Here is a 19,689-nt window from a genome sequence, read left to right as displayed (position 1 = left end):
TCGTACAAGAACTGGGTGTTTTGAAAGCCAGGGAGCGTCGGCTAGGTTAAATTATGACTCTTTATTTTGGATTCTAATTTCATCAGGTAAATGAACGGCCGATGTTATTATGAGATTCGAACCATAAAAGTTCGCAAACCCATTTCGATCGATCCAGACCTAGTTTGAATTTGGTTTTAATTAATTTCGAACCAAACCTGATTTGGTTCATTTCAATTTGAACTAATTTCGAATCGAATTAACTTGAATCAAACCCGAATCAAACTTGAATCGAATCATGAACTACGAATTGTTTTGCCAGCCCTATACATTACTATTTTGATTATATAGTTTGTGCGCTCTATCAAACCAAAAATGCTCTGTTAATATTTTTACCCATCCAATTCACGGTAAAAGTAACTGGGATTAATGTTTGACCCTTTATTTTAATTAATTAATTGCTCAATTAAAGAGAGAGGTTATCACATCATGCAATAAATTTTTTTTTTTCTTTGCACATCCCACCAAGTGCTCAGTTACAAACTTGTCCGAGACACTAAACTTTACCGCACCATAAACTCTTAATTAAAGCACCATAGTTGGAATGGTTCACCTTCTAGCGCTGTCGCAATCCATTTAAGATTTAATAAATGGACCTTAAAAGGTGATGCAAGAGAAGGAATTCACTTCCATAGCCGTTCTGGCTCCTCTACAATGCATATTTATTTAAAATTTTGTCCAATTCCTTCTCCAAATACAGTGGATTTACACAATTATACAAAGAAAACAATGAATCTACTCACCGCAATAACATGCAATAGCACATCTTTAAATTGGATTTTTTTCAAATATAAATAAATTTGATAAATATATTTAAATAATTTATGTAATTAGATAGTAGAACTGTGAATAAAGATTAGCCATTAGTTATCTCTTTTAAACAAAGGCAACATTTAAATAACAAAGTACTTTTACAAAATTAATATTTGAATAGACAAACATAGTAAATATTAGAATCTATTTCATTGCTAAATTAAATAAAAAACACCTCTTTAACTTCACATTTCTCAATCAATCAAATGAGGACTTCACCCTTATTTTAACTTCACATTTCTCAATTAATCAAATGAGAACCCACCCTTATTTTTTTCAAGAAAAATTCATTTAGTCTTTTTAATTCTTCATTTATTATGAAAAAGTTGCATTAATTATTTTATAGAATTTAATACTAATAGTTAAGTCTATTTTAATCACTGTCATACTTGTATGGACATGGAGTAGTTTTTTTTATTTTATTGTTAGTGTATTTTTTTTAAGATTCAATAGATTTAACTAAATTCATGTAAGTGCAACCATTATGAAGTAAAATACACCCTATTCATGTACCTTTTTTTTCTTTGCAAATTAGTTTTAAAACTTTATGCTAAATAGAGACATTCCTTTTTAAACCTTACATATATATAATAGTGCCAATTTTATAGTATTCTTTTACCAGACACAGTGAAGTATATTAAAATTTAAAGTATTTGAATTAAAAAAAAATTACTGTTGTAGTACAAACTAGCCTTTTAAGATTTAAAAATTTTGATAGATAAAAACCAAGCCATAATTCTACAAATATATATTTATCATATTCAACTAAGCAAAATGTAAGCAAAAATCAGTTTTTAATATAGTGAAAAACAATATTGCTCTAGAAATCACAATTTTTTTTTTTCTGAATAAAGGTTGGAGGTTAAGCCACCCAATTATTTAATACCCTTGTTATTACAATAAATAATTTTTTCAATCCGGGTTTCGAACTCATGATCTCTCATATAGAGACCCATGTGATTTTAATCACAATTTTATTTGAGCAAAAGTTGTAGATCAAGACACGTACCCTAACTATTTAATATCCTTGTAAATTTTGAACAAAAAAAATTCTCATACCTAAATTTTGAATCCATGACCTCCAATATCAGATACCATATGCCTTTACCAATGGACCAGATGGACCAAAACAAATAATTTATCACATAATTAAGCTTGTATATACATGAAAATTATTTTAATTCAGCAACAGAAGAATTGCAGAGGAATGGGGAAGAGCAAGTATAGCTTAGCAAAAAGGAACCAAGGCCAGAGAGAGACGACAAAGCCATCACACGACTCCTTATTCCTCTCACATCTCCTTCCAAACACAAAATGCCATTGTGCTTTGGACTACCTCCGCGCCATTATCCCGCCTTTTAAAAGTGGCTTTGCGTTGCCCCGCTCATATCCACACCCACCCAACACTAAACCCTTTTCCTTTCCTTCATTTCTCGCCCTTTGCAACGCCTCTCTGATTCCCTTCTTAATTTCATTAATTTCCATAAATTATATTGCCACTTTTTAACTTGCACACTGTTCCCTCTACTGCAACTTTCTTTGTAACTTAACTACTCACACACATTAATACATTATTGTTGTCGTTTTAGGTGTGTGTTTTCTGAATTTTTTTTCTTTTTCTTTTATTCTATAGAGTAGCCCTGACATGTATGGTGAACTACGTTACTCCGGATTTTATTATTTATGATTTCAAAATGTGTAAATTATAACTAATAATAATCTGCCTTATGTAATTAATTATCAGAACTTGCAATGTCTTTTTGAGAGAAATACAGAGGTCTAACGTTCTAAAAACACTCCATCTGGATTTCGAATCCACGACATATGAAGAATGTTGCCTTTTGTAATTGTAACAAAATGGTTATTAGAACTTTCAAGGTTATGAACGATCAGTAATATATAAGTGCACATTTGTTTGTTCTTTCAAAAATGTAAGAAGTTATAACAAATTAAAGTTATGTAAGAGAAATAGTATTAATTGTAGCATGAGTTAATTGAAATAAAGGATTTATGTACGACATCTCAGGAGAGGCATGTGCAAAGATATATATATATATATATAGAGAGAGAGGACGGTTCCAATGCCTCATCTTTTTCATACCTCATATTTTATATCTTCGTTTTCAAAGTTCAAATTATCTATCCAAACTGTTTAACATGATATTTATACTAAAATATGCATGGAGATGAAATTTTATATTTTTTTGGAATTTGTTTACTATTTTTTAAAATAGATACAAAATCACCGCTTTTGAACCGTTGAAAAAACAGTGATTTTCTACCCAACTTAAAAAATAGTAAAAAAATTCCAAAAATTATAAAATTTCATCCCTAACCATATTTTAGTATATATATCATGTTGAATGGTTCGGATCAACAATTTGGACTTTAAAAACGAAGATATAAAATATGAGGTATGAAAGACATGAGGCATTGGAACCGTTAAATACTGTTTATATAGAGAGAGAGAGAGAGAGAGTGAGAGGTTGGCTACTCTACTTACATAAGCATATGAGGGTATATGCTTATAACTTATTTTTTTATTTTCAAATCCAAAAAAGTCGACCTGAACCGTTAAATGTGATATCTATATTGAAATGTGCTTGGAGACCAAATTTTATATTTTTTTTGAATTTTTTTACTATTTATTAAACCACTTTGAAAATCGCCGATCCAACGGTGACTTAACAAAATAGTAAAATCAGAAGCCACCGTTGGATCAACGATTTTCAAAGTGGCTTAATAAATAGTAAAAAAATTCAGAAAAATGTAAAATTTGGTCTCCAAGCTCATTTCAATATAGAGATCACATATAACGGTTCAGATCGACTTTTTAGATTTTGAAAAAAAAATGAGTTATAAGCATATACCCTCATATGTTTATGTAAGTAGAGTAGCCAACCTCATATATATATAAGACTTGGGTGCTATGGATAGCATAAGGTCATCTGTGCTACGGCTTTAAAAACTTATTATATAAACTTCAAACGTTGATTTAAATAACTCAATAAATTGGGTATATAATAAACTTGTAGAATCATAATTTTTACTATTTTTGATATTTTTTACTATTTTTTATGATTTATGAAAGATGGCAAAAAATGACCTAAAATATTAACAATTTCTTTTATTTTTAAGCTATTTTTTACCATCTTTCATAAATTATAAAAAACAGTAAAAAAATTTCAAAAATAGTAAAAATCAGTAACTTACAAGCTTATCATATAACCAATTAATTGAACTATTTAAATTGAAGTTTGAAGTTTATACGATAGAATTTTGAGACTGTAACACGGATGACCTTATGCTATTCATAGCACCCAAGCCTTACTCTATATATATAAAGAGAGAGAGAGAGAGAGAGTTGGACTACAGTGCTTCGCGAAGTAAAGTGAGTGTTTTACTTCACGCCTATATCTTCAATTTCAAAGTTTAAAACATTGATACAAACCGTTCACCATATAAATTTCTCCATATGGTATCGTACTGAAAATGAAAGAAGTTAACTGACAAAGTAACCAAATTTTTTAATAATTTGTGAGTATTAATTAATTTGTTATTTTTGAAATAATCAATATTGTTATCATGCATGCCAATATATTCCACGTCAACTATTTTAAATTGCGCTGCAGCAGCAGCAGCAACAACAGACGAGGTGCATTTTGAGTACTTGTAGCCGTTACAAGAACCTTTTAAAAATAAAATGCAAGGATCTTTCTCCGGGGCACAGAAACACATGCAATCGAGTTGTTGCATGAAGACATAACCGATGCGCCTATAAATACCCCTCACAACACACCATATACACACAAACACACCCCACCAAATACAACTATTGGCATTGTTGTGAAATCATATATATCATCATCATGCGTAGGCAACAGAAAGAGACCACCGTGCTCCACTCTTCTTCTTCTTCTATTGCACTCCTACAAGAGAGATTTAGGCAGCTACAAAGAGTGAAGGAGATGAGAGAGGAAAAGGAGCTTCAAAAGGTAGGTCTCGGTCTCGGTACTGGCACCGGACCCAGTCCGGACCCACACGGTGGCCAACCAGTGTGGTTTTGCCATCCTGATCTGGTCAAACCAATTGGTACTACTGATACTACTTCTGGTACTTCTATTTCTGGGAATTCTCCGATTGTTGGTGCGCGGTATTTGGGCATCAATGGTGTAAATTTTGTTTGCGAGGGTTCGACCGGTTGCGGATCAGCCGGTTCGGTTAGCCGTTGGTTTGATAGTTCTAGCATTCAGAATTTTAAGAATTGTACTGATGCTCATGATGTTGATACTTCGCTTCATCTGTAATGAAAATAAAATTAAATGAAGTATTAATTTAATTACTTGCTTGTTGGATTGCCAACCAAACTTAATTTCCCTTCAATTTGATGGATTGTTTAATCTCTCTAAATATGATGAGATGAGAACTTTTAAGCGAAAGGTTGTTACGTTTCTCGAAAAAGCCTTTAATTTGAAAAACTAAAAGAAAGAAAAAGGAAAAGGTTTTTGAAAAACATAGATGGTTTTATTGCAAATTTTTCTTATAATATGACTCACCAATATCCTTAATCACATTTGAGTACTAATTTTCAATGCACTTGCGGCTTTCAACATCACAGTGTGTCGAAAATCGAAAATGTAGGTCTATTAAAATATAATTATAGATGTGTTTGCATCGTTTATATGAGTAAGGCTAGGGTGTGTTCACCAAGAGGGTTTGGTGAGCACAACTCCAAAACTTTATCGGATCAACTCCATATGTCGAATTCAAACTGTTGAAATCCATGTACTTCATAAGTGATGCATATACATGCAAAATTTTGAAAGTTTCGAATATATTTGCTACACGATCAAGCGGTCAAAGAAATGAACATTTTATAAGTTATTTTATATATTCAATTTTTATTATTTCTTTGACCGCTTGACCTTGTAGCAAATAAATTCGAAACTTTCAAAAGTTTGCATGTATATGCATCGCTCATGAAGTACATGGATTTTAACAGTTTGAATTTGGCATTTGACATCGATCCGATATACTTTTGGAGTTGTGCTCACCAAACTCTCTTGGTGAGCACATCACACCCTAGCTTTACTTCGTTTATATATATATATATATATATATATATATATATATATATAGTACGGCTAACGCGCTTCCTCTAGCATATGGGCCGAAATGCTTCCGGTGGAAATTTGAAATTTCAAAATCCAAAAAGTCGATCTGAACCGTTCATCTCCTTCTCCATATTAATATCTGCTTGGAGACCAAATTTTACATTTTTCTGAAATTTTTTACTATATATTAAGTCACTTTGAAAATCGCTGATCCAACGGTGGCTTAACAAAACAGTAAAACCATTGGATCAGCGATTTTCAAAGTGGCTTAATAAATAGTAAAAAAATTCAGAAAAATGTAAAATTTGGTCTCCAAGCAGGTATTAATATGGAGAAGAAGATGAACGGTTCAGATCGACTTTTTGGATTTTGAAATTTTAAATTTCCACCGGAAGCATTTCGGCCCATATGCTAGAGGAAGCGCGTTAGCCGTACTCTATATATATATATATATATGTTATGTGGTTATATATTAATTTTGGGGGTAACTTGAGGTCATTTATACCCATCAAGAACTGAATCCGTATACTCAGGTTACTGAGGGTAGAATTTTTAAATCCCAATCGTTATTTAACATAGCACAAATCTCAAAACAAATCCCATATTTACAATATGCACTAATTTTTTTTCGGCCTGACTAGAATTAAATTCAGACCATTCATTTTTAATTGTATACTCAGCTACATGAGGGGATATATAGATTCTCAAGAACCTAGAAATATAAATTAGGCGCTTCTTGACAACGCGTCACATTTGAATTAAAAATATAGTTATACTATGTACATAGTTGTAGTCGTCAACCACACAAAATACGGAATTCGTATCCTCTGCATTAACTCAAAAGGGAATCTTCTAAGTTAATGAATCCCGACCATCTAATCTGTTTTAAGATTCGTGCAAACTAGATCTGCACTAATATTAAAGAGCCTCCTATATCATAAGTAGGAGCAGGATTGGCTCCGTTTAAAATTAGACGGTTGAGATTTATTAACTCAAAAGATTCTTTTTGAGTTAATGCAGAGGATACATATTCATAGCAATGCATGCAGCAGAAAAAAAAACACATATGCATGTGTATCCGTACAGCCGATATATACTAATCCTGTATTCGTTTGAGTAGGCTAGCTAGTCTCAAAAGAGTTCTGGGCAAATGCAAATTGTTTTATACATCCTGTAACTACATATAGTTTTATTTTCATTCTTTATTGTCATAATAAAGCTTAGGCTCCAGTGATCCGGGGAAGGAGAAAAATGGTCACATAGTAGGCATATAGGAAATGCAATTCAATTATGCAAGCTCAGTAAAAGGGAGTGTTGATTTATATTTGACATTTTAACTGAATATACAAATTTGAAATTTAGCCCTTCAAATATTTAAGCATGATGTCAGACATTTAAATTCTTCAATTAATGAATTTCTGAGATCTGTGAACAGACAGGAATTAGAGGACATACTATAGCTGTCGTCACGACATAAAGGATCAGTTCCTTATGACCAAATTTAATAGACGTACAACTCTTTTATAAATGCAACAGGGATCAGAAAGCTCCAAATTTGGATATTACTAGCCAAAACACTAAATCCTACGAGTATTTGTCAGTTAACAATAATAACCTCATGCTGCACTGTTTCAAATATTTTGAAATATCCTGCTACATGTCCACTACAAACAATTTCAACATAAAGAGGGCCAAATAGTTTCAAAATCAGGCAATTGCTTAAGAAAAAAAAATGGATTTGGTCTGAAGGACCAGCTAACGCATACAGGCCTCTCAAAAGTTTCCTACTAATAGATAAGTAATAAAATAAAATAAAATAAAGTAGTGATAGAAAAAATGCAATCAACACTTTTGGTATGATTCTGAAATTTTAGGCTAGAACCATCTCCTGCAAACATATTTTAGAAGAATTGCAACTTTAAGGATATATAACCACACTAAACCTATATGATAGAACAAATCAACATATACAAAAAGTGACTATGGAGAAAACCATTGTAAGCACACAAAATAACAATACTTTCTAGAAGGGCAAGATGTTACAGAAACGAGGCACAACAAAATATGTCACAAAACTCCCTTTTTTTTCCTAACAATTTTGATCTTACGGTTCAAGCTTCAAGGAGACGACGCGAGATTGTCTATTCCGCTTGGCTACCCTCACAAAAACCACTGATAGACATGCTGGGGCCCACCATGGCCTGCGCACCTCTTGTTCACCTTTCAGGCATGCAACTGCAAATTCGTCAAAATATAAATTACCTAAATCACCTGAATTTAATACAATTAACAGATTAACATGCTAGATAGATTATCATATAATTTAAGAAACTCTGTCTTGGATCTCCAGTATTAACCTTGTCTCATCAGAGCACTGGCACATGTAAATTTAGCTGTGTACTGATGCTGATTACTAGTTTACAACTAGAGATCCAAGATCAAGTTCCACAAAGTAATATGATAATTAATTTAGTATGTTACTAATACAAGGATATACAATCTGCTTGGTTGTAAGATTAAGATTTAATGTGACTATAGAGCGACTAAACATGTCTGTTAACTTCTAACTGTTTTCATTAATTTAAATTCTTCTCCTAAAATGTTATCACTTTTTTGTAAGGAAATATATTTCATGAAAAAAAAAGTCAATATATTCTTCACCAGGTCAGCTGGGTTTGGCACCTACTGATAGATCCCGACCTATATACTGAATTTCATTACTATGCCATAACAGTGGGCTTCATTCAATGCTTAAATACTACAGCCTCTGACAGCATGCATATGTACATTTAATTTGAAGACAAACTTGCATATTATGATGCAATAAACCCATATTCAACTTAGTTCATGCAAAAGAAGGATAGAATTAGGATCAAGGGTTAGGTTTAGCTTTAGTCCACCCGTAAAGAATAAATGAAAAGGGCAGATAAGCTAAGCAGAATTTATTCCAGAGTACAAGTGTTATTTAAATAATGTTTTGAGCCCTTTTTTTATGAAACCAATCACATAAAGAGCAGCTTGGAACCCTGTACATTGGCAAAATCTCGAATCTTAGCAGGAATGCAGACCTAGTCTACGCACCACTACGTCTGCACATTCCTTTTTGGTGTGCAGACTAGGTCTCAGCACCCTTTGCTACCTCAGATAGATGTTTGGTACATAATGACATACATACAATTTTAAGAAAATATTGAAATATTGATACTCAATTTTTGGATGCTGGTTATTGTCAAATTAAATTCCCTCAAACGATTCGTTTTTGTTTGAAATAAAAGAAAAATAGATAACTGCTTGACAAAGGTGAACATAACAAACGCTAAATAACCAAAGAATCCACATTAAAATTCATGGGTAACACAAGAAACCAAAAGCAATCCAAACTGATTTTTAATTAAAAATTGCTAACACAATTCAACCAACTTCAGATCACGCACCTGACAATTCATTAAGCTGTCAACTAACCTTAGTTCCTGCTTCTTCTAAAGTTATTAAACGTGAAAGAATTTGATAATCATGGGTGCATTTACAAACTTAGATGAAAATTAAAGTGCAGCAGTAAGTACCATCTACAATTGTCAAAAGATATTGTCCCAATAAAAACTCAAGAATACTAGCCTACCCCAACTTGTTTGGGACTAAAGGCTTGGTTGTTGTTGTTGTAAAAACTCAAGAATACACCATGTTTTCTTTCCCTATTGTAAGGTACTTTTATTAGTTCAAGCAGATGTCTCTAGCAATATTTTTTCAAAGTACAAAACACCAAGTTCAAAAGTATGCATATATAAAATAATTGCTAAAAACTCCAAGCAGGTAGCAAAGATTACTTTTCTCATACAATATTCTCGCAATGGTTGAGAAGTATAACTTATTAGTGAAAAGATCAAACCTTTAATACGCCTTAACTCCTTGCATAATGTAATGAAATCTCCCCATTTCATGTGGCACCGCCTAATAAACCTCAGAATTTGCTCAGTAGTAAATGTTGAAAGACTCTCGAGGTATTCCCCATTTACGCCATTTTCCTCGAACACCTGGCGATAACCCCCGAGATTTATCTCCTCTAACCATAACCCAACATCCTGAATATTTAGTTTATACATTACTACCTCAACGAGGATCAGTTTAATTTAATAAATATTTAGGCTTGAAAGGATACTGGTTATCACTTATCAGGTATTACCGGGGTGTAATACGCTTAAAAGGACTCGAGCTTCAAACTTATTAATCAATAGCTAAATAAATCAAAATTATGGCATGTTGACCCAGATTCTAATCTCAAATTCTGAAGTGAAAGTCCAACTATAGAAACCACTCGAAGAACCCTAACAAAAACTAATCTCATCCCAAAGACCACTTCAGTGTTCTGTCCGACCCGGTATATCAGTTTTTTATATAAACACCTTAATAATTTCCACAAATTTGTACCAAGTCTAGTTAAATTGGCGACGATACTTTTCCCAATCCTTCCAATAAAATGTGCTACAGATCTAAAGTACAATTTTAAGGGTGAGGACTGAGCATAGAACAGTATTACTTTAAACGAGTTGAAAATAAGTAAATTTGCCATATATTTCTTTAGTTTTCGTTATACAATAGCAAAATCAAAGAACATGCCTAAGAAAAAAATTAAATAAAACGAAAAAAAAGCAAGAAAAACGCATACCTCCACGGTCCAAATGAAGAAATCCAAGGGCTCTGGCGGCCTTCTTTTACTACTCATCCCTCGTCTCCCCAAATAAAACCTTTAATTCAACATTCCACCCAGATTTAGCACCTAATGGTAAACAAACTAGACGAAATATGAACTCAACGGAAAGAAATCAGGAAAAAAACTCACCTTTTAGGAGGCCTCTAGAGAGTCAGATTTGAAGAGATTGAATCGCATCAAACCTGAACCCTAAACGAGGACCACCATGCCTAATCACGCTGAGAGAGAGAGGGGGAGAGTGCGTGTGTGTGTGTAGGTAGTGGAGAGAGATTGTTAGGTTATGGGTTTATCCAAAGGTAGACGATGATTTGGAAGAGAAATGAGGAAGAGGAGGGGTTGAGGGGCAGCTTAGCTTTCTCGAGTAGAGAGAAAAGTAATAATCGAGTGAAACTGAAATCATTCGCTGTGACTATCAGCTTGAGACTGGATGGGTAGGATGTGGAATGTAGGTCACTGAGGCATGGGACCCAGTTCGAGGAGTCAAATCTCTAAAGTAATCCAAATTTTGAGTTTAGCTCCAAACCGTCCGATAAAAATTGGGGCCAATCTGGGCCCTTTATTATTCGTGCAAGAGCAGATCGTACGCTCTTGATCCAAACACAAAATTTGAGTTCGTTAGAAGTCCGAATTCCAGTTGGAGAACAATTTTGATGTGCTGTTGGCTTGTCGGCATTGTATCGATGTGGGAAGGACGGTCTTCCTTTTGGAACCATCTATCGGAGCTTGTTTTGACGACGGGGGCCCACTCAATTCTAGCGCCGTCGGCTAGACGTCAAAATATAGAAATATCTCGGAGTAATAGCCCAAAGCCTCATTTCTTTTTAGATTTGATCCATTGGACCATTCGGCCCAATTCATAGCAACCTCCAATAATTCTTCGTCGCGCTGGAGCCTTTTTACTACGAATTGAGGTCACGGTGCTTTGCAAATCGTAAATTGATCTTTATGAATTCATATTTTTTTATTTAAGATTCAAATAGTCGTCTCTAGGGCTGTACAAAAAATTCGTAGTTCATGATTTCATTTGAGTTCGATTCAAAAAAAGTTTGCAATTAATTCGATTCAAAAATAGTTCGTTCTAAAACAAATCAAACCAGTTCGGTTTGAATCTTATTCAAATCAAACTCAAATTAGGTATAATTCGTTCGAAATTGATTCGCAACTTATTTAGATTTGAATCTCAAATAATGTAACTAATGGATTCAACCATCAATCTTTAATAATCCAGGAACCAAACTTATATCAAAGCTTAAAATTGTTAATATAATGATAACTTATAATAGAAAAATGTTTCAGCAGCGTAACAAATTAACAATGGAATAAGTTTCATTTGACTAAGTCCATGCTGTGATTTTAACCAATCCAACAGCGTAAAAGGTAAGAAAATCTTGAGCTGGCCCATAACCCATCAGTGTGAATTCGTGAAAGGTAAAATGAAACCGTGTGAATTTTGTTTCGCGCGAAGAAAACTATTGCATAAACTATCAGTATAATTAGGGCTGTCAAAAAGAATTGTAGTTCATAATTCAATTGACTTTGATTCAAAAAATTTGTAGTTCGCAATTAATTCGATTCGAAATTAGTTCGTTCTGAAACAAATCAAACTAATTCGGTTCGAATCTTATTCAAACTCAAACTCAAACTCAAACTGGGATAAGTTTGATTCGGTTCGATTCGTTTGCAGCCTTTGTCGTCTCAACATGATTTTATATAAAATGTATTTATCTATAAGAGTGTAAATGGATTGGATATTATCTAATTTTATTCGGATTTGAATCCAGAAAGTGTTCGTATTCGAAATTATCTGTATTTGTATCCATAGCATTGGACTGCCGAGCTAATAGTGTGTCAATATTTCAAAAAATGTTATGCAAATGTCTATGGAGTGTCATAACCAGTGTTGCAAAAATGTTCGTTTAGATTGATTAATCGGTCAATTAGTCATTGACAATGACTAAACTATCATAAATTTTTTCAACTGATCAAATAATTATTTTCGAATATAACTGTTTATTCTTAATTAATTACTTGACGACTGATAACCGTATCGTTATTTACAATACTGGTCATAACATAGTTATGGGGATGTTTCGGATGATTTTGGTTCATGTGATAGCTTATTTGGGGAATCCATATCCTCTCAGGTATTTAAGGAGGTAAAATATTCTCAGCTAGTCTAAAATTAATTTGATTTCTATTCAGAATATAGGAGAGTTTATTATTGAGATTTGTGCCAGATTAAAACGAATGACTCAGATCTCATCCTACTGACCGCATTGCACTGGATCTGAATTCTTTTTTGGGCCTTCTTAGTTCGGACTGCAATGCTACTTATTAGGAAGCCAGGCTTGTAACCGATAGATAGCGAAATTGAAGAATTGAGCTTTATCTTTGAAATTGCTTGGAGCACTTGTGGGCTAAATTTACAGGCCTGGTGAAATTCCATGGCCTAACACTTTTTGTGCTCAATAAAGTAGTTTGGGTAATCAGAGCAGAAGTATACAATAGAAATAGGGTGTTCTTTCTAAATTTAATTCTAAAATCTATTGAATTGGTTTCAAATAACAAATTTAAACGGTTGAAATTCATCTACCATACGAGTGATGCGTCTACATGCAAATTTTTTTTAACTTTCGACTAATTTGTATAGAGTCAAGTGGTAAAAAAACATTCATAAAATGAATGCATTAACATTAATATATAAACCTTTTAATTTTGGCCGCTTGACTTTATACTAAATTAATTCGAAAGTTAAAATTCTCCATGTGTACGTAGACACATCACTCATAAGGTAGATGAATTTTAACGGTTTAAATTCGTCGTTTGAAGTCAATCTGATATATTTTAGAATTTAGTTCACAAAGAGGTTCGGTGAACTTAAGAACACCCTAGTTCTACTCCAGTATATGAATAGTTAACGTACTTCTACAACTGTAGAGATAAGTGCACCACTTATAAGTTATATGGGGTCTCATGTCTCCGAAGAAGTACATGTTGAGAGAGACGTACAGCTACAACTGTAGAGATAAGTGCACCACTTATAAGTTATATGGGGTCTCATGTCTCCGAAGAAGTACATGTTGAGAGAGATGTACAGCTACAACTTTAGAGATAAGTGCACCACTTATAAGTTATATGGGGTCTCATGTCTCCGAAGAATTGTACATGTTGAGAGAGACAGGATTAATAGGGAATTTTGTGCATATCTTGTGACTTGTATGCGTTGCATGGTACTTTTGGTTGATGTACTGTAGCCATAAATAGAGGGTGGATGCTCGTAAAGTTGTAAACCTGTCTCTTATTTAATACAATCTCCTCTGGCAGCCTCTGCCTGATTTTACAATAGAATGCTTAAATATCAAATCAAGTTCTTAATGTCTCTGCTTCTGAAAGTAAAGCATCCAGCTTAAAAAAATTCTGTAATCTATGTTTTGATTTTTAACCTCGATCAAGTAGCGAAAACCATGTGAATTCTTTAATTCAACCACGAAAAAATGAGGAAAAAAAAAAAAGTTCAAATCAGGATGACCGCAAAAAAAAATAGTTCATAAACTACAACAAAACACAACTACTAATTAATGAATGTCCATAGTGAAAATCATTACTCTACATAACAGAAGTACTGATTCATAATGCAACAAACAAATTCAATGCAAAACAAATCATAAAAATTCAAATACATAATGGAAGGCTCTCCTTATTTCTTCTGGGACGCAAGTCTCCTTATTCCTTAATTAAGCTGTCAGAGGAAGGTTTAAGTTCTTAAATTACCCTTCTATCAAACAGTACAACCTATGTCACAGTATAAATTTTATGTAATTGCAGCAGGATATATCAGTTAAAATTAGTTACCTTGTTTTAATTTTCGTCCTTGGCCTTGATATCAAACTTGCAGAAACCTCTCTTTATGCATTTAAGCATCATATTTGCAGAATCAATACCTGGAAGATTTAAGAAGACAAGACTTAGGAAATCTAGTTAACATAAAGTTTGTAGAATTATACTTTATTGAGCCTAGAGATGTTACCTGCCAGGTACGCGCCATGAACATAACCGTTGTAATGTTCACTTGTGTGCTCTCCGGTAAAATAAACCCTTCCAACCGGTGCCTAGTTACGTAAGAAAGGAGCTTTTTTTAGCCTCTACATGCCACAATTTAATTTTAATTTTTGTATTTTTAATTTAAGACTTGTACTCTGTGTATTTAATTTAAGACGGATCAGCCGTATGGATTTTTTAAAAGAAAACAAAGTACATTATTGCCAGGAAACAGTTGCCCTGATTTTGAGCAATATACCAGTTAATAGTAGCAGAACACCTTTGTTTACTAGCGGGTACCCATCGAACCTGTTCTGGCTAATACTGACCTGATATAAAATTTATTCATCTCTGGTTTTTGTGTGTTTTTCTGGCTTTGTTACTTAAACTGAGGTTTTCTGTAAGAATCAGGATTAATTGAAATTTGGAATTTAACCTAAAAATCAGAATAGACCATACCCTTATTTCTGAAAATTATAAAGAACGAGAACCTTTTTTATTTTTTGTCTCTAACACAAACGCACATCGCCTACGTTAATTTCCTTATTCTAATTGCATATTTACAATTACTTTTCAATGATGTTTGTTATATAACCAAAACATCTTAGAAGAGATTAAGGCCATACCCTAATTTGGTCATACTCGTAACGATTGACTCCAATAGGACAGTTAGAGAAAGTTCCCTTGAAGTACGGATTAGACCACCATCTAGGGACGAGTATGTCGGTTGCATCTGGTATGTTTTTACCAAACATTTCCCTTAGTACACCCATTGCTTCTGCCTTTGTGTCCTCATCCGGTTGCTGCTCAATCCGTCTCGATTCTTCATCTGTCACTGTTACCAGAAGCACATTGGCACCGGGGTACTCTTTCTCGAAACTCTGCACATCATACAACTCACAGTTAAGTAATTCTATTTTGGATTGTTCAGCATTTCATTAATCATGCTCTTCTTTTAATTTTATTTCTGTAAATATAGCTTTTTAAAAGGAAGGTAAACTAATGAGATATTTTCTAAGTACCTGCCAAACTCCGTAGTATCCCCGCCTTTCGTTTGCATAAAGGAAAAATTGAGTGCCATTACCTTCTGGCCAGAAAGTGTAAGGAAACTTGAGAAAGATTTTGGTGTACACTGCCATGTCAAACTGGTAAAGCGCAAGAATCTTCCATTGCTGAGATGCAACATTTGTTAACAAAAAATGAATAGTTAAGTCAAGAAAAAGATAGAAAGAAAGATAAATAATTGTTAAAGAGAGAATTCTTTTAACATAAAAAACTAACTGGCAAATCCGGTGTGAACTTGATCAGCGGTGTTTGGAGAACTCCGATGCTCGCCGACACCATGACGTAATCTGCTGTATAAGTAGATCCATCCTCTGTTTTTACTGTAACACCCTTTCCAGAATACTGAATTTCCCGAACCACCTACAATTAATTTAAGGTATATCGTTGAATAATTTATCTCAAAGTTCTTCAAGATTAATCTTCTTACAGGGCTACCAGTAATCAAGGGCAAATTAGTTAAATAACAATTAAATTAATGGTAGTTTCAATGTTTCATTTTTTTTGTGCTCTCTATCAGTGTAAGACAATATGGTAAACATAAATTATTCACAGAAGGAAATATATGATCTTTTAACTGACTCTGTAATAAATCGTGTATTATAAAATGCCGAAATTGCTGAAATATATATGTTATAACTGACTCATTTTAGATCGACTGTTTGAACTTTAAAAATGTAGGGTGTAATCTGGTGTCATAAAAAAAAAATGTGTAAGTATATATATCTTTATTGGCCTATATATATTTATTTGGTAAGGTGCAATTAACGAACCTTGTTAAGCAGGAGACGAGAATCTGTGATGGCACCAGTTTTGTCAGCCTTGAGAAACTGGTGTGCCACGTGGTAGACCACACTCTGGTAGCCTCGTTGATCGGCCACAAAATATACATCTTCACCAAAATTGGCGAATGTAGCCAATGGTACAGTATTTTGAAGGCTGGTTACACGTGGTGGTTCGGCAAATTCATAGTCGTAGTTATAGTAGTCTATCACCATGTCCAAAGGTGATGAAGGAACCCTACCACATATAATGAATTTATTAGCTAGAAATATACAAAATTTACCTCAATTATGCATTAGCGGTGGGTACGTACCCACACAGTTGTTTTTTTGTTAAAATATATTCTAATAGGCATGTCAATCATTTAGGTTAAAAAAAAAAAAGTACGGAAATGAATATTTTTCATTTTATGTATGAGAATTGCTTTATAAAATAGATGTTATTGTGAGAATTATTCTTGAATTTAATAAAAAATAAAAACAATTCCATTCATGTAAGAGGTCATAAATTCATAAACAATTCCATTAAAGTTGAGTAGTTTGACACAACTTATACTCAAAATAAAAAATTTATACTTCATCATCTAGGAACATAAACACCACAAGAACAAAGTAAAAAATAAATATTACTCAAAATTAAGCATCCTAGGTAGATTTTAAAGTAAATATTATATTGGAAGGAAAATATATAAAGAACAAAGACAAAATCCTGGTCAAAGGTCAATTTGAGAGTATAAAATACTATGCCAAGTCAAGATTGAAAATGTTCTAATGTTATCAATAATGATAATAATTTTCAGTTTTTCATTAATCGAACAATTGATTCTTTTGTAACATTGTAATTCACATAGCCTGAACACTAATTTGTCTAATATTAATCCTAACTTATTTGAATTGAAAATAAATAACCAATTATTATTTTGTATATATAGTCAAGGTCAGTTAAAACCCTTTCATAGTAATTTTTTATGACTAAATTGTTATTTAAATTCAAACGTTGATTCAAGTTTCATATGTAAATGATTTATATAACCTAAATATTGTAAAACTCATCTTTTTAACTAGCAAAAAAAATCTAATAGCAAGTTTTTTCAAATTTTGTAGTTTTTTTTTTCTAATATACTTATGTAGTTATAATTCTTAAATGGTCTCTGATAATAGTACGGAAGTCACAAAGGTGATTATCATTGTCTTTTTATTTATCATCACCAAACATACCTTAAAAACAATAATAACTATATGAAAAAAAAAATATTTTTTAAAGCAACTAAATGTAAAAAACACACAAAAATATATGCTAGAATAACTAGCTTAGTGTTAGGAATAAAATACAAGTACTAATTGAAGTACATAATCTAATTTTGGGGACCAAAACATGGATAAGTCAGAATGAGAACAACCGTCGATTAATTTCCACAATTTGGATTGTTTCTCATGTTTTCTTTTAGGGCCCGTTCAGCAGCCCAGTGGGGAATATAAATGGGTATGGGTTTTGAAAATTTTGAACTGAATTTTACTATTCACCGCGGGAATAAAAACTTCAGTCTGAGCAAATTTTTTTTTTCCCACGGTGAACAGTAATCTGCCGAACGGGCCCTTAGCGAGTACTTTTATTCCTCTTTTAGGTATAGAATTATTGACATATATATATAGAGAGAGAGAGATAGGCTAATGTGCTTTCAGTAGCATATGGGTCGAAATACACACGGTCCAAATTTGAAATTTCAAAATTCAAAAAGTCGATCTGAACCGTTCATCTTGTTCTCCATATTAATATGTGCTTGGAGACAAAATTTTATATTTTTCTGAATTTTTTTACTATTTATTAAGCCACTTGGAAAATTGCTAATCCAATGGTGGCTTAACAAAACAGTATAACCGTTGGATTAGCGATTTTCAAAGTGGCTTAATAAATATTAAAAAAATTCAGAAAAATGTAAAATTTGGTCTCCAAACACATATTAATATGGAGAACAAGATGAATGGTTCAGATCGACTTTTTGAATTTTGAAATTTCAAATTTGGACCGTGTGTATTTCGGCCCATATGCTACTGAAAGCACATTAGTCTCTCTCTATATATATATATATAGAAATAAGATTTATTTGATGTTTTATTAATTTAGAGTAGTATTTATTTACTGGTTTTTAAGGCGCTGCATTGTTAGAACCGAGATGTCTTCACGACCACTTTTTGGTAAAGATTCTGATAGTTTTTCACCATCCTCACTAACAGTATCTGCCAAATCTATTGATTTCTGCCCTTCTTATTCATCATAAAGGCCACCACTGCATATATAAATGCAAAGATAAACATTACAAAAATGAAATAATAAGATGGGCTACTGCCTTATTCTAAAGTAGACGACATATATATATATACATGCGTACCCTTGTTTGTAAATGTTGGATGAAAGGTTGGCGAAATCGGAGTAGAAGTTGCGGAGGCGGATCTGATTCGCCATACTCCATATTGGGTTACCTGAGGGCCGTTGACACCCTCAACCCAGTTAGCACCAATCTCTATATTTATTCCGGCGAAGTTTTGCTGGCGAATGCGTCCTCCAATGCGGTCGGTTGCCTCCAAAAACACAAAATCTTTAATTCCTGCATCTGACAGTGTCTTTGCAGCAGATATTCCTGAGAAATTAATGATATATATTAGTGTATATCAATAATACTCATTGCATTTTGTGTATATATACTTTATCTAGTTTAGGTATAGCTAACCAGAGAATCCTGCGCCTACAATGATAACTTTTGGACCAGCAGCTGCTGATAGTAAAATGTGTTGAAGCAGCAGCAATGCAACAATGAACAGCATCCTCATCTTTTCTTTCTCCAAATCGCTCTTTAGATTTCTCTGTCTGCCTCCCCTTCTTTTTAATATTTATATAGGAAAGGATGCAACTAACGTGTTTCGTTGTGATGAAGCTGCGAGCGAGGTAAGATAAGGTGGGACCTAATTAATTAATTTAGCATTTGAAAGGACAGTGTCTCTCTCCATCCACGTGCTGTATATATATTTATTACTATTGTACATGAAATAATTTGTATGCATGATACATGAATTCGAATTGTGAAGATTTGATACCTAGCTAGCTAATATATTGCTTGATTTCTTGTTAATTAAT

At 33.0% G+C, this 19,689-nt stretch overlaps 2 protein-coding genes across 2 annotated transcripts; both read right to left on the bottom strand.

Moving 5' to 3' along the window:
• Window positions 1–7,893: 7,893 nt before the first annotated feature.
• Window positions 7,894–11,093, bottom strand: LOC144572321 (Sterile alpha motif (SAM) domain-containing protein). The gene is made up of 4 exons (XM_078321855.1): window positions 10,804–11,093; window positions 10,630–10,708; window positions 9,853–10,045; window positions 7,894–8,201 (listed from the first exon to the last, which is right to left on the bottom strand). The coding sequence occupies exons 2-4, from the start codon at window positions 10,684–10,686 to the stop codon at window positions 8,071–8,073; spliced, it is 381 nt and encodes a 126-aa protein (XP_078177981.1). The 5' UTR covers window positions 10,687–10,708; window positions 10,804–11,093; the 3' UTR covers window positions 7,894–8,070.
• Window positions 11,094–14,184: 3,091 nt separating this feature from the next.
• PAO1 (polyamine oxidase 1) lies at window positions 14,185–19,444 on the bottom strand. Its single transcript, XM_078321880.1, is given in 11 exon segments — window positions 14,185–14,413; window positions 14,527–14,615; window positions 14,702–14,783; window positions 15,339–15,593; window positions 15,735–15,884; window positions 15,994–16,137; window positions 16,548–16,794; window positions 18,698–18,844; window positions 18,947–19,037; window positions 19,040–19,195; window positions 19,286–19,444. Coding segments are annotated over 10 exon segments (1,455 nt in total). The 5' UTR covers window positions 19,386–19,444; the 3' UTR covers window positions 14,185–14,413; window positions 14,527–14,532.
• Between the last annotated feature and the right edge of the window lie 245 nt (window positions 19,445–19,689).

The sequence above is a fragment of the Carex rostrata genome, chromosome 2 (genome assembly GCF_964058835.1).
Source record: "Carex rostrata chromosome 2, lpCarRost1.2, whole genome shotgun sequence".
In the NCBI taxonomy this organism is placed as follows: Eukaryota; Viridiplantae; Streptophyta; class Magnoliopsida; order Poales; family Cyperaceae; genus Carex; species Carex rostrata.
Note: the sequence above shows the minus strand (reverse complement) of the source record. Positions and strands in the feature narration are given on the sequence as shown.